Source organism: Lagenorhynchus albirostris, chromosome 8 (genome assembly GCF_949774975.1).
Source record: "Lagenorhynchus albirostris chromosome 8, mLagAlb1.1, whole genome shotgun sequence".
Taxonomy (NCBI): Eukaryota; Metazoa; Chordata; class Mammalia; order Artiodactyla; family Delphinidae; genus Lagenorhynchus; species Lagenorhynchus albirostris.
This window is the reverse complement of record NC_083102.1, coordinates 22,332,385-22,353,155: the sequence shown is the minus strand read 5'-3', so window position 1 is coordinate 22,353,155 and position 20,771 is coordinate 22,332,385. Positions and strand designations below refer to the sequence as shown.

The 20,771-nt window shown below is 38.9% G+C and overlaps 1 protein-coding gene across 1 annotated transcript in view; it reads right to left on the bottom strand.

Moving 5' to 3' along the window:
* The window catches only part of UBE2H (ubiquitin conjugating enzyme E2 H), a 99,672-nt gene that overhangs the window by 11,610 nt on the left and 67,291 nt on the right, over positions 1-20,771 (bottom strand). Inside the window, exons 4-5 of the mRNA XM_060156688.1 lie at positions 13,615-13,654; positions 12,254-12,306 (exon numbers count right to left, since the gene is read on the bottom strand). Of these exons, the coding sequence (XP_060012671.1) occupies positions 12,254-12,306; positions 13,615-13,654 (93 nt within the window). The remainder of the gene's footprint in view (positions 1-12,253; positions 12,307-13,614; positions 13,655-20,771) is intronic.

Below are 20,771 nucleotides of genomic sequence, written 5' to 3'. Positions count from 1 at the left end.
ACATGCCGTGGGGCAACTAAGCCCGTGCACTGCAACTATCGAGCTTGAATGCCTCAACGAGAGAGCCCGTGTGCTGCAAACTACAAGGCCCATGCGCTCTGGAGCCCACACGCCACAACTAGAGAGAGAAAACCCGCAGGCCACAACTAGAGAGAAGCTCGAGTGCCACAACGAAGAGACCACGCACTGTAATGAAGGATCTCACAGGCCTCAATGAAGATCCTGTGTGCCCCAGCTAAGACCTGACATAGCCAAAAAAAAAAAAAAAGGAAAAATTAAAAGTAAATTAAAATTTTAAAAAAGTTATGTCAAAGCAAAAGGCTTGTATTTTCACACTTCAAATGACACTTTACTTTTTTTGCCTTTAAAAATAGTATTTGCATATAAATGTGTCCTTTCTACTTTTGCATATGTTTGAAACATTTAATAAAACATGGAAAGTCTGAAAAAAATTTTCCTCTCTTTACCCTTAAGTGGGTGGGTTATCAAGGCAATGGTAGAAAATGCTAAAAGGTAAGCAAATTAAGAAGAAAAGGGGTGTGAACCCCAAGTTTTACAAACTGAACATGATCCCAAAGCAGAGTTACAGTAACACTAATAATAGTAACAGTAATAGTAATGGCAGCAAGAGTTTACACTTACACAGCCCTTACTACAAGCCAGGCCCTGTAAACACTTTACATATACACTCTTTTTTTTTTTTTCCGGTACGCGGGCCTCTCCCGTTGCGGAGCACAGGCTCCAGACGCGCAGGCCCAGCGGCCATGGCTCACGGGCCCAGCCGCTCTGCAGCACATGGGATCCTCCTGGACCAGGGCACGAACCCGCGCCCCCTGCATCGGCAGGCGGACTCCCAACCACTGCGCCACCAGGGAAGCCCCTATATACACTCTTAATTTCACTACAGCCAATGAGGTAGGTACCATTACTATCTCCATTTTGCATATGGGGAAAATGAGGCACAGAGAGGTTAGGTAACTTGTCCAAGGGGCTGGGTTTCAAACCTGGGCTTATGCACTACACTGCTTCTGTTAGTGGATGAAAGGAACACTGTCTCAACCATGATGGCAAAAGCTCCCCACATCTCTGCATCAAACTGTATACCCTCAGAAATGGCCACCCTCCTCCCCAAAGTTTCTCTTTCTCACATGTTCAAGGCCAACAGGATGGTCTCTAAGCAGAGAATGTTCAGGAGTAAACTGGGGGCCTCTCCTGCCACATCAGCATTATTGGTGCTGCCCCCAAAAGATTAACAGCTGAATGTCCCTATCAAACAACAAAAAACTTGAAAAAAAATAAAGTGCAGGTTTTAAGTTCAGAAGCACTTCAGGACTTGAGAAATACTGCAGACAACATGTCTCATAACTAGGTGTTTCATGTGTTCCAGGAAAAGATTTTATACCCCTCACCATTACTTTTAAGTTTTTCAAGCTACCAATAAGTGGCTTTGCCTATGTATTTGGTCCAAACAAATAAAAGAACCCTCAATTAAAAAAAAAAAAAAAGAACCTTCAATTATTGGTTTCTCCTTTCCTGTGTCTACTGTCTTCCGACATCAACATACTTTTGATCCACTTTACAGATGTGCTGAGTCACACCTCTAAAACAGAAGAGCAGGAAAGGAAAAGTACGCAGCCCAGTTTTGGGTAAAGATGACAGCTTTTGAAGGCCAGGATGTTGTTGCCATGGCCATTTTAAAGCAGTAAAGTATTCCTGAAAGTGGCTAACAGAATGACTACCATTGAGAGGTTCCTCCCCAAAGAAATATCTCTCAAACATGCAGATGTGCACAAAATCTTCTTTCAAGATAAATATTCTAGCAGAAGAGACATAAACCATAAACCAAGAATGAAATAAAGATACTCATCTTTGGAAAAATCCATCATAATAAAAATTTTTCCCCCTAGAATTGTTAATAATATAAAACATCTATCAGTTCCAAAGTCTTTTAAAAAACACTGACCTTCCACTTTTTGGAAGGGAGAGAACCAGACATGGATCGCACAATCTAGAGATTACAGTCAGTGCCCCCATTACTGGATACCTTAATTTTTTTTTTTTTTTGCGGTACGCGGGCCTCTCACTGTTGTGGCCTCTCCCATTGCAGAGCACAGGCTCCGGACGCGCAGGCTCAGCGGCCATGGCCCACGGGCCCAGCCGCTCCGCGGCATGTGGGATCTTCCCGGACCGGGGCACGAACCCGTGGTCCCCTGCACTGGCAGGCGGACTCTCAACCACTGCACCACCAGGGAAGCCCTGGATACCTTAATTTTTAAAGAAAGTCCCAAGAACCCTGATAAGTATGGTCTACCATGAGCAAACAGCTCTTACTTTTGCCTTGGACTAAATCAGCACTTACCAAAATGCAGTCCATTAGGACTGATTCTTCAACCTGATCTTACAGTATTAATGTTAACAATATTACAACACTCATAGTTCAGCTTAGGCACATAAACTAATGATTTATATCCATACTTAATTTTTAAAAACACTCAAATTATACTTATCTCTCATCAAAAGCAGCATTTACCCCACTCAGTCTACAGCAATGGTTCTTGGGCAAGTCTAGGTCCTGGTTGTTCGTCCATTAAAATTACCCACAGGGTTTTTCAAAATATGCATACCTACCCCAGGGCTTCTGATTTAGGATTGGTTAGCATCTGCATGTTTGTGATACGTGTGCAGAAATGCACTGCCTACTCTACACACTCCTAACCCCAGAGACCAAATGGGAGGAGCTATGTGCTTGTGGGTTCTCTAGCTCAAGAAAATGTTTAGGTCTTGACAGCTAAGCTGCTGAAGAGGCTCTAATTTAGTAGCCCTCCCTGACCCTTTCATTGTCCTTTTTCTGCACACTGCTGTCACCATCATTCACTCCAGGTGGAGGTATTCCAAACTATAGGTAGGAAAGCAGGTCTCTTCCTCTCTGCATCTCAATTTCTTCATCTGCAAAAAGAGAATACTGCAGCTCCTTACAAGAAGAAATACACATTTCTAAAAATGACTATAAAATAGGCTTCAAACTACATCAAAGGACTAAAATATTAATACAAATATGCCATCTTCTCAGAAGAAATTACAGCTACCTGTATCCCTCAAGGAATACTTATTAATAATTAAAATGAGTCACCCACACAAAAATGCACCAATTCTTTTTTTTTTTTGTCTGTGTCGGGTCTTCGTTGCTGTGCGCGGGCTTTCTCTAGTTGTGGCAAGCGGGGGGCTACTCTTCATTGCAGTGCGCGGGCTTCTCATTGCAGTGGCTTCTCTCATTGTGGAGCATGGGCTCTAGGCACGTGGGCTTCAGTAGTTGCGGCACTCGGGCTCAGTAGTTGTGGCTCGCGGGCTCTAGAACGCAGGCTCAGTAGTTGTGGCGCACGGGCTTAGTTGCTCCGTGGCATGTGGGATCTTCCCAGACCAGGGGTCGAACCCGTGTCCCCTGCATTGGCAGGCGGATTCTCAACCACTGTGCCATCAAGGACACCCTGCACCAATTCCTAAAGTAAAGCCACCCTACTCCAGGTGACTCACAAAAAGATGGGTACATGGCTTAAAAGAGAAGACACTCAGGAGGGGATGAATCACATATCTCATGTTTTATTCTTGGCTGTTTATGAACCAGTGACCATAAGTTATTTCTTCTTCCTCTATTTCCTTTGAACATTAAAATGGAAACCTTTGTAAAGCATACTGCTATCTTCAGGTTAAAACCCTGTGGATGCCAAAGCTTGATTTGGTCAGCCCCATCAGGAACCACAATTACCAAGCCAGCAGTCCTCTCAGAGACTTGAACTTGCATAATCTTTGTTTTTCAGATTTAACACCCCAAATGCTGTGACTCAGGAAACACCACCATGGTACAGCACAGTCACGGCCAGGTACCACCAGCCATCATAGCCCTTCTCCCTTCTCCAATGCCACCTATCCTTCCCCCCTTTTCTCACCCCACTCCTTGTTCCCCAGATGTCCGAGGCCCTGGGTTCCTTCTTTTTAAAGCCAAACAAAAAACATACAAAAAAACTTGTTTGGAAAGACATCAGCCACCTGCTCAGCAATGTGAATTCTGTGGTCTTTGTAATACAGAGTGTATTTTATACTCTTACTCCAGGAAGCTCATCATCTCACAATTTTAAAGAAATAAATCTATGCTGATAACTAGCAAATCCTTCTAATTGGTCCTTTACATTTCTGGTCTTAAACATGCCTAAAATTATTTCCCTGAACACCTATTCCTTTCTCCTAAAACCTAGATCGACGGCTCCAAACCTCCGGAAGGACCTTGGTTAGGCCTTCCTCCTTTATTCCATGTACTCAGTCAATTTCCCAGACTCACTATTAATCCTAGTGAAATGCCTCTAGTTCCTCTTCTGTTTCCACTGGCATGTAACTACATCAAGCCCAATGTATCTTTCTAGACCTGGATTAGGACAACCATCTCTGGATGGCCTTCCAGCCTCCAAACTCTTACCTTTGGAAGCAGAGAACACTTCCTTAAAACACTCAGGTCATTGCCCATAAAGAGCAAGTTCCTTTTCTTTTCCTACAAAACTTCGTACTCCAGAAGCATGCTATCCAAACAAACTTACATTTTTCTGACCTTCTCCCTCCTGGAGGACTCCTGGCTTCCAAAGCTCAGAATCACTGAGTTAGCCATGACTCCTTAAGGTATTTAACTGTTTTGTAATTCAATAGGGAGCAGGGCTAAAAGGAGAGGAAGAAAGGAAAAGTCCTGCTCACAATCAGAGAGGTAAAAAGCTGGGTAAAAACCCACAAGAAGTAGATTCTAGTGAACCAGAACCAATGACTGCGACCTCCTCTTTCCATGGCTTTTGGCCATTATAGTTGAAGCTGATGGCTAAATAAGTTGAGATCACCTGGGAATTAAAACCATGTTATCCGGGGCTTCCCTGGTGGCACAGTGGTTGAGAATCCGCCTGCCAATGCAGGGGACACAGGTTCGATCCCTGGTCCATGAAGATCCCACATGCCGCGGAGCAACTCAGCTTGTGCGCCACAACTACTGAGCCTGTGCTCTAGAGCCCGTGAACCACAACTACTGAGCCCACGTGACACAACTACTGAAGCCTGTGCACCTAGAGCCCGTGCTCCATAACGAGAAGCCACCGCAATGAGAAGCCCGCGCACCGCAACAAAGAGTAGCCCCTGCTCTCCGCAACTAGAGAAAGCCCGCGTGCAGCAACCAAGACTCAACTCAGCCAAAAATACAATAATTTTAAAAAACCAAACAAACCCATGCTATCCTTGATTTGCTAGAGAAAATCATCAGCTGACCTTTCAAAATCCCATTGATTGACTTTGCTCATCTTATAAGGAACTGTAATTAATTCATCATATTGCTAAGCAAGCCATGAATTTATAGTTACATGTTCAAAATAAAAACAATCATAGAATTCCATTTCATTTGCTCAAGGTTTTTTTTTTTTTGTCCTTTTTTTTGGGGGGGGTGGTATCTAACTATATGTATGAAAACACACTGACATATATGTGGTCAAAGTTTACAAGACTGAAAGAGGACAAATAAAATTTCCAGATTTCTTCAGGTTATCTAAGAATTTTGGGTTAATTAATAGATCTTTACTTTTCTACTCTTGTCAGCTCTTAAGAAGTTGCACTATTAATGATGAATTTGAGTCTTTTACTTTAATTTTCTTCTGCTTGTAGTCTGTGAATACTAAAAACAGTGAAATTCTACCCCCTAAAAGGAGGAGGAGCCAGAAACCTATACCTCTCTTCAGCTGGAGGATCAGCATTGCATATAGTCAAGCAGTTGTTATGTATGAAAGACTGAGTAAGCAGTGGGCCCTAAAAGGTGACAGACATCCCCTAGAGGAAAACCTCAATAAAGCCAATTAGGAGGAATGCCTTCAGATAGGCAGGTAGATTTGAAAAAAGAAATGGCCTTGAGATTAAATATTCTCTTACTAGCTGTTTGAGGGCACACATGTGGCAAGCTGAAGCAGACCACCACAAAGACTTGTGTGGTGCTGTGACACAGAACCAGCTGGCCACTGAATGCTAACATGCTTTAATGGAATAATACATACAGCAAACCAGTATCCCAGATGATATATTCAAGAATGTGTCCAATCACTTAACTGAGAGGGTCTTCTGTGTGGATAAAATATACAAAGGGTGTGAAACTCATTAGATGTACACATGATCTCGTGTTAGTCCATGCGGATCTTTTAAAGATAGAATAAAGTCTCATGAAGAGGGTCATGCATGCAAAAAACAAAACTCTTCCCTCCTCACACCTCTTAAAAAAGAGAGAGAGCAATCAGCAGGAATTAATAAGAATCAGCAAACACTTGAAGAATTTTTGCAATATTCCTGAGAGATATACTTAATCTCACTACACTACCATTACACTTTTTTAAGTATTCCAAGCTAAAAATAGGTATTCCTGTTATATGTGGGAAAGAGCAATGTCAAAGACATAGGGTACTAATTAAAACTTGGCGGAATACCAGATATATCCTAACTGCCAGATCACCAGGTCACCAACCAGAGGTGTGTAGTTTTATAACACAGAACGTTTTAAAGCATTCCACTGTCTTAGAAAATCATCTTCCATCCATTGCCTAATTGCAACTCCCTCTCCACAATGTATTTAAACCGTAGAGATCTGCAGAAGGAAATGAATGCTACTACATAGATCAGAATGAAGAAAACAGACTTTTGTTCACCAAAAAACATTCCCCTTGTTGCCATGTCGATCTCAAAACACTTCCCACCTTACTTAGGTGTTCTTGAGAGGTCAATTCATCCTGGCTTAAACCTGGTATGACCCTGCTTACCTTAAAAGATTGCAAGCTAAAACATGGTAGTAGGATTTGTTATTACCCTTCTAGAAATGAGGGCAGTTAATGTATAATTAGCTAGTTGGGTATTCTTACAGTCATACTAAAATTCATTATTAAAGTTTTAAATTACTAGGCAATAATTTAGTTTGTCTTTAATGTCAGAAAAGAACAAGATAACTTCATGCAATTATAAGATAAATGACCATGCATGGGGAAAGACTTTACCTAGACACAGTGGTCACAAGCAAATGAAGACAAAACAAATCCATAAAATCACAATGGAGCCCTGAAGCTACAGCCCCAAAGAAAGAAAAACATGGCTGTGGCTGTCTTTCAGGACCATAGCCTGGCTCATATCCCACGATCCACAAAGCCTGGACCACTCCATGGTTCTAATGCTGACTGTCAGTGAATGTGGTGTTTTTAACGAATTTCTGCTAGGTTGTTCAACCCAAGAAAGCCCCATTTTTCTATGTATAGCTAATTAAACTCCTGGGGCACATGCCAACACCAAATCTAAATATTTACAAGCAGACAAAGGAGGTGGATCATGGAGCCAGCATTGTGGAAACCATCAAATCCCAAACTCAGCATATTTCTTCTTTATCTACTACAGCTGACCTTTCTCCATAGTACTAGAAAGAAACTGCTCTACCTGGGTCTGTCTAGGAGACTCATAATGACATCCAGCTGTTCCAAAAGCAGGATGATGTTTGTGATTCCAGCATGGATGGATCAACACTGAGTTCTCAAACCTGTTGAAACAGTGGTTGCTGGCCACTCAATCATCCATGCAGATAGATAAATGTATCTCTTATCTCTGCAACTATACTAAAATGTCTAGAAACATAGCTAGCAAACACTCATGCAGCATAAAGCATTATTTTAAGATAAAGTTACCCTCAGCCAAAATCTGAGTTGTTTGGAAAGATTCACAGGCTACCTGACTGAAAAGAGGTATGTAATAACAATGTACTTCCAACATGAAAAGGCTTAAATTCATTTAGCCGCTTAAAATCATTAGGTTACAGCATAGTACTATTAAGTAAATTTATGATTTAAAATTTTTCTAAATGCCTAGTAAAAAGAAGCACTGTTTCTCCTAATTCTAATCCCAAAGTTCCTGAAGCATTCCTTTTGTTGTAGTCAAACTCATTTGTCTGTTACTGACCGCCCCCCCAAATGACTCTAGGGGAAATAATTTCCCAAAAGTTGATTTTTCTCACCAGCAAAATAAGAGGACTATCCAGTCCATTGGCTAGCAACCCTAAAGGTGAGAATAAAATTATAAACTGCCCAATTTTATATGAAAATTGTCTTCTACATTACTTGTCCACAACTTAGTCCACAAATAAGTAATTTACCAAGTCAGTCGAGAAATGAGTAAAACGAAAGTCGGAGAGAGAAACACAATTTACGAGGGTCAAGTATGCATGGCTCAGAATGGCGGGAGGGAAACTGAAGCTGTACTGCAGTGAAGGTACCTGAGCTTCCAGGAGTGTGGGGTGAAAACACAACTATGGATAAAATATATTTGAGTAAAAAGGAAAACAGAAAACAAGCTACCTATGGCTTAATGAACTTTCCTTTCATCAGTCTTTAAAATTAGTTGTTTTTGAAATTGAAATCCAGATCCCCTTGGCTGAATTTTAAGTTTTCCAGAGCTTTTATCATTCCTGTCTGGAAGAGCACGAAGGGATGTAAAAAAAAAAAAAAAAAAAAAAGATGCCATCATACAGGAAGCCAAAATGAATCAATTCTGTGATGGCATCTGCTACTTTCCTTTTAATGTCACAAAGAGTAACAATAGTAACTTCAAACTCAATAGATAGCTTCATATTGATGACAAGCTTCTTTACAAAATTAACCACTATAATATGCTCTCTTTCAAGATTAAATATAAAATTTTAAATTACTGGGTGATTAAACTACAATTATACCAATTTTGAGCTTCTGAATGAACAAACTGCATGTACACTTGGCAAAGGAAAACAGGAGGAGAACAGAGGCAAGGAGTCAAATGGGCTGCCAGAAATCAATTTTCTTTTGTGGAGTTGGTGAGGGGTGGTGGAGGAATAAACATAAACATTGTTTATTATCAGGTTATGATGAGTATAAATCTGAATTTCATCTGGGAATTGCTGTTATAATAAAAATATGTATATCTATTGCACAGTACATGCATGCCCTGGGGCAAAGGTAATTGCAGGAAATTTCACAAGTAACTCCCTGCTCCTTACCATATTATATAGTAGAGTTGAAACAAGTTTTGGTTACCAAGCTAAGCCTTTTGCTTTTCAGTTGAATATCTGTGTTAACTTGCCAACTTTCTCCTATTAGTTGTTTCGTATTAAGTTAGATTTGTTTTTGTCCTTTGAACTAAAATTCAAGAATCACAGCAGGAAATTGAGTGATTAAAAATTCACCAATGATGAAACTAACCTTCAATGCCGGAGGGTTTAGCAGCTTGTAATAAAAATTCAGTTTAGATCTCAAGATCAGATAAGTCTAAAAGAAACTTCAAGGTCATCTAAACCAACCCTTTCTACCAGTACTTTCATATAGATTGTATTTACGTGCTCCTAAATCTTTCCATGAAAGAAATGTTGAATTTTCTTGAGGAATAGTTTGGACTTGAGAAAAATGTCAAAACAGTTTTCCCATGCTGAGTATAATTTTGACTATACTATAAAAATATTTTCTTCCTGCTTTCCTACACTTACCTGTTAGTGTGTTCATGTTCTTGTATTATGGAACACTTAGTGGTAACTTGTACACATGTAATACAGAAATCAAAATTCACTTTCATCAATGTGGTTTAATTCTTGTTACTTACTAAATGCTTTGCAAGGTAATACAAGAACATATTCTAACATTTTATAGATGTGATGAAACCTTAGTCACATTGGCCTGTTGCTTGAAAGTCTATTCTGAACCTCATACACCTGCTGGCAGGAATGTTAACATGGTACCACCTGGGAAAATAGTTCCTCAAATGGTTAAACAAAGTCACCATATCTCCGAGCAATTCTACCCCCAGGTACATACCCAAGAGAAATGAAAACATATGTCCACAGAGAAACCTGTGCACAAATATTTATAGAGGCATTATTCATAATAGCTAAAAGGTGTAAACAACCCAAATGTCTATCATCTGACAAATAAAAATGATATCTGTAGACCAGAGTATTATTTGGCCATAAAAAGGAATGAAGTACTGATACATGCTACAACATAGATGAATCTTGAAAACATTATATGAAGTAAAAAAGTTAGTTACAAAACACCACATATCGTATAATTCCATTTACAAGAAATGTCCAGAATAGGCAAATCTATACAAACAACAAGAAGGTTGGTTATTGCCTAGGGCTGGGGGATGGGGCTGGGAAATGAGGGGATGATAGCTAAAGGGTACAGGGTTTCCTTTTGAGGTGATAAAAATATTCTATGATAAAAATGTGGGAATGGTTGTAAATAACTGTGAATATACTAAAAACTATCATCAAATTACACTCTTTAAATGGGTGTATTTTATGTATGTGAGTTATAATTCAATAAAACTGTTATTTAAAAAAAATCTGTTCTGAGATGTGAGGTACTTGACAATCAGCAAACCTCTTCCACAAAGCTCTTCTGGTCAGTAGTAAAAGAATTAGTTAAACTAAAGTCCAATTTACTTTATTGTCATTGGAACCAGCTTGCAGCATTTAGTTATGTATATTTCTACAATGTGAATGCAGTTTAAGAAAATACATTATTACATCAGATATTCCAGGCAACCTGCCACAAGACATTTTTACCGAAAAACCATCTTAAAAGGAATCCCTTTAACCAACCTCAGTGTATATGTCCTTTCTTGTTGCCTCATCTCCTTATAAGCTGCTGTTTCCCTAAAACTCTCATGTTAAACAGTACTGGGCATGATTAATTCACTTATTAATTCAACAAATATGTGAACCCTCATTGTACATGGGCTACTGCTTTAGGCACTTGTACATATGTACACGCACACATGCACGCATGCGCACACATGAGACAAAGTCCCTGATCTTGTGGAGCTTACAATCTGACAGGACAAGATAAACAATAAATAAATTTTAAGGTTTTTAAAGAGGGTGCTGTGCTATGGAGGGGCGTTATTTCAGATCAAGTGGCCAGGAAATGAGGCTTCTCTAAGGAAGCATGTTTGAGATGATAAAAGAAGGTGCCAGCTACACAAAGATCAGGGAGGATAACTCCAGGCAGAGGAAATAACTCTTGAAGGAATTAGGAGGAGGAAAAAAAAAAAAAAAGGATTAACTGTGTGCTGCTGGTGACCAACCTCTGTGATTCTTATCACCATCCTAGTACAAACAAGGTGACTTGCAGATGGTGGCTGGAATAAGGGGTCTTATGTACCTTAAGACCGCTAAAAGGTCTCACAACTCTCCAACAAGGGGAGGCCGTCTCTAGGTAACCCCAGCCTGAAGTGATCTTTCCCGCTCTGCACCTCTCAGCAAGTGTTTGTTGTCTGTACCACTCATTCTTACAAACACATTGGTGCGAGGCACCGTGCTAGGAGTGCCAGGACTTAAACACAAATCAGACCAGCACCCTGACAGCCCTTAGGGCAGGAAATAATCCAGTAGCACAGAAAATGTAGGCACAGACAACAAACACAAGGTAGAAAGTAAAAGCAGGCCACAAAAAAAGAGCTATAAAATTTAGGCATGTCCAGAGATTACTTCCAGCTGGAGCATCAGGGGAAGCTTCACAAGGTGGGTGCACGAGAAGAGGGAGAGTCTGTGAAGCCTGAGAACTTGGACATGTGCGGAGAACAGATTGATTTGTTGTATCCCTAATAAACTTTAAATATATTTAAAAATACTTTTAGCTCCCCAAGCAAGTTACAAGGCCTGATAAGGCTTCTCTCTCTCTGTGATCTCAATTTACATGCTGATTCACTGTAAGAGATCATATGTCAATTTCAGCACTGAAGGTAAGGCTAAATTATTCTTTGCTTCATAACAAAGTTTTCACCTTTGAAACAGATGATGATCCCCCAAACCTCTTAATACACCATCTCATTTCAAAGGGACATTCCTAAGAGTTTTTCCAAAACTAAAAGGCATTACAGATAAACATGTATACAATGTGCTTCAGAATAACACATATATAAAATGTCTGCGTATGTATTTGTGTGTCTGCATATGTGTAACACTGTACATTAATTTCAGAATCTTACAAGATAATTTCAAACTTCCACTGCTAAACCAAAGTCTGTACTCATGAGAAAACGTTTTTTTCACTGATTAAACTTTCCCACCGGCTTTCAAAATCCTTTCCCATTCCCAACAAAACATTTTAAACCAGAGAAGAAAATCCAAACAACATTTTTTTAGGCAGTGTCTCAACATCTCTAAAAAATATTCCATGGCCGAACTCACCATACAGAGCTGTCCAAGTTTGATTAATTACATCTAGACACACAGTTCCTGACCTGAAACAGATGGAAAGAATGGCATTTTTTAAAAAATTAGAAAGTTAGCTGCATGTATTTGGCAACTAGTTTAATCATCAGGAAAAATATTTTTAATAGATTAAAAAAAAAAACCCAAAGAATCCCAATTGGGGAAAACATGATGAGGAGCAGAATATACACAAAGTCTTGTGTCTACTTACAGATTGAAAGGGAAAACCAGTAACTATACAATGGAGAAACCAGACAACACCTTAACCATGTGATGAGAATTACCATTGGTTATCAGGGCAGACAAACTTGTGTGCCTCCAAAAAGGATACCCTGAGGAGGACACAATCTCATTTTTTGGTCTTCTGGCCTTAAGAGCATACTCTGAACCTAATTATAAGGAAAAATCAGACAAACCCAAACTAAGGGACAGTATGAAATAACTGGTCTTTATTCCTTAAAAATGTCAATTTTATAAAAAGCTGAGGAATGGTTTCAGATTGAAGTAGTTTAAAGAAACATGACAACTAAATGCAGTAGATGATACTGGACTGGATCCTTTAATGAATGAAAAAAAAAAGTGCTAAAAAGTCCATTACCAGAATATGGCAGTAGATGAAAAAGTACTGCATTAATATGTAATTCCTGAATCTGACAACTATACTGCAGTTACATAAGAGAACATCCTTGTTAAGATGACTGATACATGAAAGTATTAAAGGACCATGGGGCATGATGTATATATGTACATACAACCTCTCAGAGTTCAGAATACTTCATATGTATGCACGTGTGTGCGTGTGTGTAATATCAAAATTTAGTGCCATGACAAGGAAAAACTGCAGGACAAATAGTATTCTAAATAGCACTGGCAGTATAAAATAGGAGGCACTGATATCACATTTTAAAATATCACTAATAAAATATTAGAAGGAAAGAAAGGGATAATTAAGATTCATTAACTGTTTGCTTTACTCTCAACGACTGAGAAATACTTTAAGGGCTGAAAATAATATAATCTGTACACTGAAGACAGATCTCTGGACAGTGTCTATACAAAGAGAACAGAGATATGGAATATTACAAATGTTAGCTGGATATCAAGGGAAATGAAAGACCCATTCATGACAGTGGAAAAAACCAAGGAGTCCAATAGTGGACCCTGAACTAAGGTGGAATATTGTAGTCCTGGATTCTATAATGGAAGTGACCATTCTTACAGTCCGATCTGTTGTTAAAATCCAAAAAGATAATTGAGGTTTTTTTAATCACAGAGAGATGAACTCTAACCAAGAGCAGCTGCTGCTAAGATTTAAACATTTTTAAACAGTTACTTACGCTTCATCAATGTTGGGATGGAAAATTTTATTCATGAATCCTGTAAAAAGAGATGTTAATTAGCAGCAAAAAGTATCCAGAGAACAATTAGTTTAAAAGTATTTCAGTACGGAAACAATTTCAGTATTAGGATAACTCATTACTTTCAATCTTAGATCTTTGGTTACTGGTAAGACTATATTCTCCTGAATGTGTCAATTACTTAAAATACATCAGAGTTCTACTAATCAAATGAGCAAACTCTGAGAGCAATGCAGCTTCTAATACAAAATAATCATTACAAGAAATTATTTTCTGAGCTATGAAGGTACTTGCCAAGAAAATTTATAGTACTAAATGGTTTATAACTAGTGCCACGATAAAAGTTAAGAAAGCTACTCTGACTTTCCTCCCCAAAGTTTTATTGTTCAATCACTAAATGTGGAGGTTCTGCATTTGAACTTCTCCTTCCGAAGCTCAGTTACTCGTATCATTGTGCTACACTGTGTGCGGAACATGAATGAAGCTGCTGAAATGCTAAAGAAGTACTGCTTCCAAACCGCAAAGGATTTCATAAGAACAGTGACCAAAGTATTTCCTTTAACTTTAGTCTACTCATTCCAGGAAACCCAGTTTTGATTAAAATTGGGGCAACCAAGAAATTAGGCAAGGTGTTTAAAAAAATTCTGTAAGATGGCTGTTATCTGTCAGGGATTCAAATTTTTTGATTTATTCCTAGAAAAACAAGTATGTATAGACTTTTAAACAAATATATTGATATTTAAATTCCAAAAAGAAATTATTTTCTAACTCAAAACCAGTGAGTTAATCAGTTTGTATACAAGCAAATGACAGTATTCTAAAGCAGAGATCCACTGTCAAAGCCCTCATTTTGTCATCCTTATCGCCTTACTTCCTTTTTTAAATTTAATTTTATTTATTTATTTTTTGGCCATGCCACACGGCATGCGGGATCTTAGTTCCCTGACTAGGGACTGAACCCGTGCCCCCTGCGATGCAAGCACGGAGTCTTAAGCACTGGACCGCCAGGGAAGTCCCCTTACTTCCTTTTTAGACTTCCTTATTCCGTACCCTCCTTTCAATAAATTGAAGTTCCTTATTAAGTGGCTATCACCACGTCCCAATCCCACCCTCCCTCACCCCACCCCCACCTTACATGTTCTCTTTCATTCATTCAAAATATATCTGGTCAACATCTATGTGTCAGGCACTGTGCTTATTTAGGGTACAAAACCAAATAAAGACAGTACTCTATTCTCGAGGAGGTCACTGGAGCAATGGGACAAGACACACAAAGAAATAATGCAGTGTGCAAAAAGAGGCGACAGGGGGCTTCCCTGGTGGCGCAGTGGTTGAGAATCTGCCTGCTAATGCAGGGGACAAGGGTTTGAGCCCTGGTCTGGGAAGATCCCACATGCTGCGGAGCAACTAGGCCCGTGAGCCACAACTACTGAGCCTGCACATCTGGAGCGTGTGCTCCACAAGAAGAGAGGCCGCAATAGTGAGAGGCCTGCCCATCACGATGAAGAGTGGCCCCCGCTTGCCACAACGAGAGAAAGCCCTCGCACAGAAATGAAGACCCAACACAGCCAAAAAAAAAAAAAAAAAAAAAAAAAAGCCAAGCATTTGAAGCCCTTTAAAAAAAAAAAAGAGGTGACAGGGGAAGCATGTATGAGGAGAGGAAGATGTCAGGAAAGATGCAGACAAGTGGCATCAAAGGAAGATCCTCAAGGATGAGGTGTGACAGAGGTCATCTCCGAAAAGCTAAGAAACTTCTCTAAACTTAGAAAACGGGGATGAGACTATATGAAATCCCAGACATTCCAATCCTCACGTGCTCTAGCCACTCCAAGTACTAATCATGCTTCCAATTTTTGTTTTTTAATCTTTTGTGTTGAAATAGCTTAATGTTTTATTTACTACTATCAAGAGAGCCCATGCAACGTTTAAATTACTCTGACGCAAAAAGATTTGTGTTCAATTACCATTTCACATTCATTTTTCATTCAAGATGTTTCAAAGTCTACATGTACAAGGTATGTGTTTATGAGGCGATTATACTAAGCCAATTGAAATGTTCATGCCTTAATGTTAAGAGAAAAAAAAGCAGAATAAAAATTCTATCGAACCTTAGAAAAACACTAATACATGTGTCCAAGAAGGCCTACGAGGATATCTGTTGCGGCAGTGTTTATAAAAGCCAAGAACCAAGTTCAACCCCATCAACAAGGGATGGGAGAGACTGTAGTACATCCTTATACTGGGAGTCCTATACAGCCAAGGTAGTGAACTAGGTCAGTATGTATAGAGCCAAAGCTGAGGGGAAACAAAAAAGTTGCAGGATGATATATTTACAGCATGATACCATTTACATAAACTAAAACAAAGCAACACTACATATTCTCTATGGTAACGAGTACAGAAAACTGTATTGGACCAACATATACCAAATTTATAAGAGTATTTTAGTGAGGGTGCAGGGTCAAGGTCACGGTGGGAATAGGTAACAGAATGAGGAATGGTGATTAAAGATGAATTTATCTGTAAAACTATATTCCTTTAAAAAAGAGCTAGCTCTTGCTTCGGCAGCTCACATACTAAAAAGATATATGTGCTTGTATATTATTTGCCCTGGTATTTTAAAAAGTGTGCACATAGATAAAAAACTGGTAACAAATATGTACAAATATCAACAGTGCTTAGTTCTTAGTGGTGGGGATATTTTCTCCGTTATCCTTTTTAAACCAGCCCCACCCCATACCAGAAGTAGGATCGCAGCAATGGAAATGGGTTAGAAGGAATGAAGCTTCAGAAAACTAAAAAGAGAATCATCATATGATCCAGCAATCCCACTCCTGAGCATACACCCAGACAAAACTATAATTCAAAAAGATACATGCACCCTTATGTTCACAGCAGCACTATTCACAAGACATGGCAACAACCTAAATGTCCACCGACAGATGAATGAATAAAGATGTAGTACATATATACAATAGACTACTACTCAGCCATAAAAAAGAACAAAATAATGCCATTTGCATCAATGTGAATGCAACTAGAGATTATCATACTAAGTGAAGTAAGTCTGAAAGAAAGAATACAATACAAATGAACCCATCTACGAAGCAGAAACAGAATCATGGATGTAGAGAACAAGCTGGTGGCTGCCGAGGGGGTTGGGGGAGGGATGGAGTGGGAGGTTGGGGTGAGCAGATGTAAGCTATTACATACAGGATGGATAAACAACAAGGTCCTACTGTATAGCACAGGGAACTATAGTCAATATCCTATGATAAACCATAATGGAAAAGAATATGAAAAAAGAATGTATATACGTGTAACTCAATCACTTTGCTGTAGAGCAGAAATTAACACAACACTGTAAATCAACTATACTTCAACAAAAAATTAAAAAAATAAAAGAATGAAGCTTCAATAATTTGATGTCACAGGGAACCTCAAAGGTATAAGTCAAGGAAATAGCTATGGTGAAAAAAGCTTTAAATGTTTATCAAAACTGTCTCTGAAAGATTAAGGTTCCTGCCTCCCTCCTTGTACAAGGTCTGGAGATTACATTTGGAATCAATATAGTTTCCACACTGTTTTCAATTTAATCTAGATTTTGGCTTGGTTGAGTCCAAGACTATATAAGAAAGAGGGCCAAAAAGGGCTTAGTAAACATATTCTTTAGTAATAAATGGGTTGGAGCCCAGTCCCCAGTGCCCCTGATAAATATAAAACCCCATCTGAGCTCTGAGGTGGAGAGCAGAATCGGACTGGAAAGAGAAAAGTACTAATAGGGATTTGGCTTCTAGTCCCAACTCTGCTATTAACTGCAGGCCTTGATCAGGTCACTATACTTCTGTGGGTCTGCTTCTTTACCTGCAAAGAGAAACAGCTGGGCTACATGACCTCCAAAACCTCCACTCTTATTCTGTCTGTAAAAGGACCATCAGCTCTAAAATCTGGGATTTAATAACAATGGCCAGACCTCTGAGAACAGAGGACTTAAGGGGAAATGGCCAATGGTTAAGTCCATAAAGGAAATTAATTCTGTGAGGCACATTTTTAGGTACATAAGTATTCTGGAGAATATAATACAAAGTTACTAACATGCTAAAATACCACAAAGAGACACAAAATCCACTGACTATTCCAAAGTAGGCAGAAATGGAGTTTATAAACTTGCCATTGAGCAACAAGCACAACCAGACCATTTCTACTAAAAAACAATTTCCACACTACAATCATCTCTTCCTATACCAGGCTTTTTCTATTGTTAGAAAAATACCCAACGCAAATAAATGGAAAGGGGTAGATTTATCTATATCTGTGTGTGTGTGTATATATATATATATATATATATATATATATATATATATATCCTTTAAATTTGTCCTTGGACAAGCCGTGGGCAGCATTTCTGGCAAAGCTATTTACATTCTGGATAATGATGGCAACAATGGAACTTCTGCACAAGGAGGGGAGGAGAGAAAGAACAGGCTAGGAATTCAGAGAAGGAACATTCTCAGGACTGAGTGTGTTTGCCCTGGCATGTTTTCCTTCCTTTTGGCAATGCTATCACCACATTAATGAATTTGTCTGCAACAAGAGAATTTTCCCAACACTTGTTTCCATTTGACCAGGAACTATTTTGAAGATATTTTAAGAGAACATATTTTGAAAACTGCTTTTATGGAAACATGATAAGTGGAAGCAGCAAGTCACATTTAATCCATATGATTTAAGATTTTATTCACTACCAGACATTTTCTAATGATAACATTTCAGTGATTTGATCAGATAAAATTCAGAACTCCTTTGTTTAAATTTTTTGGACAATTATTCTCTGGCATGGATCAAGCATTTATAAAAAAGGGGGACAACAGGTACAAAGGTTTAGCTAAAAATCTTACCACCTCTGTCCTCTGTCTTATCAGAAGGGAATCAGGAGATTTATAATTCTGGAGGAGGAATCCAAACCATGCTTAGTTGATGAAAAACTACATATCTTAGAAAACAAAAGCACAGATTATTAAAATAGAAAAATATGCCATGCTTTTGCTTGTTCCACTCCAATACTCAATTGCTCTAGAATAACAAATCTCTTGACCCATAGGCTAATAAAGAGAGAAAGTAAATAACGCTGTGCCGAGTCATGCTGAAAACTGTTTTTTATTTCAGACTGTTTCTGTGTCCAATCCCAGGAGGGGATCTACACAAAGTTGTACACTTTCGAATAACTGATATTGGGGTCAATATGTACATGAAAGAGGCAAAAAATAATTATACTTCCGTCTTTGTTCCATTTACAAGTGGGGATATTTTTAGTGATCAAATTTGTGGATACAATGAAATACCTAAGGGCCAGTCATCTATCCAGAAATTTCATCCAGAATAATCTTGAAGAAATGAGGTCAAACAAGGTGACACATGAAACAAGGTAAATCCACCCTAAGGTAATAGGGTGAAAAGCACAAAAGGCAAAAATGAAAACTTTATCCCAGAGATAAAATGAACCTGGACTGCAGATGGTTGAGGCAGCTGTGGCTGATATGATTTAATTATAAGCTTATGAATTCCTGTGAGAAAACAGTAAATAAATATATTTAATTACTCTGATATTCTATCTTCAGGACAAATACCCACATAAAGTAGACCATTCAGAATGAAACTGATTAATTCTCTATTTTTAAAGTAGATATAATTATTTAAAATATATTTATTAAAGATTAAATCCTATCTCTCCTAGAAGTATCTCAGACTATAAATTTTTTAAGGGCAATAACTTGGATCTCGATTCCAAGCATGCAGGAGGTGATCAGAGTTAGGGTGTTCCAGATAAAAAAGGGGTGGGGATGCTGCCAGCTTCACTGGTGACAGCTATACTGCCAGCTTTGTGCATTAGTGCACTCTCAGATAGATTTTCATCTTACCTCAGACAGCCAGGCCCAGCCCGTGGCAGCCTGCACCCAGGCAGAAGTCTCTTCCGAGAGCTGAGCCTTTCCTACTCAGGAGAGATGGACCTGGGCCGGTCTCTTCTTGGGTGAGGAACCAAGCAAGGAGCTCACTCTCATTGCCCTGTGTCATGGGAACTTCTGAACTGATCCTGTGTGTGTTCAGGAGATCTAAACTCAACAAGGGGTCCTCTTTTCTGTTTCTTCCTTTCTCTCTGATAATATGGAGTCTGAGGAATGGGCTGGATGGATAAGAAAAGTTCATTTATTCATTTATAACTAAGAAAAGGTGAAGTGTTATCCTTCAACAGTGTAACTCTTCTACCAACCTAGCAGATTACCAAAGCCTGCAGCCTTAAATCTACTCTCCTGCACATCCAATTTTGGAAGACTGTAATCTCTTTCCTATCTCCATAGTTTATCTTTCTCTCTCCTGGTCATTCATATAACCACACTGTCTGAATCAGGCAGGATTTATTTTCATGGTCAGAGGCAGCAGAGTATGGACAGAACACACTGGACTTGAAATTTCGAGACCTAATTTCAAGTCTCTGCCACTGTTACTACACAAAGTCGTGGTTAAAAGATCAGGCTCCAGTCAGACTGCCTAAGTTCCACTTAGACCTACTGTATCTCTTTGCCTTTCTGTCTCCTTATTCATAAAGCTGGGTTAAATAATGGTATCCACATATCACAGGACTGTCACCAAGATTTAAGGAATATATATGCACAGCATGTGACCAGTAACTCATGAGCTCAGGCAAGTAATTTCATCTCACTTTTCTCATCCTAAAAATGAAAATATCTGCCCCTACATATCCATCTCTTAATCCTTTAGCAATTGTCAAGAGCATTAGAAGGTATTTTGATTATGGGATTTTTTTTTTTAATAACCCTATCACACTGGAAATGGCAAATACAGTTACTCTAATATTTACTATTAAAAAGATTGTTCTGATTGTATTTGGCATATGGAAAAAACACTGGACTGGAAGCTAGAAGGCAGACTCTGCAACTAATTAGTAATAATATATCTCCGCCTTCCTGAGTCTCATTTTTACAATCCTTCAAATAACGGAACAGGATGATATAATCTCCAAAGTTCCTTCTAGCAATATGGTTTTCACCAACACCAAGAATATGAACAAATCTTGAACTGTGTGAACAAGCTTTTCCAAGGGAACTAAGATATTACTC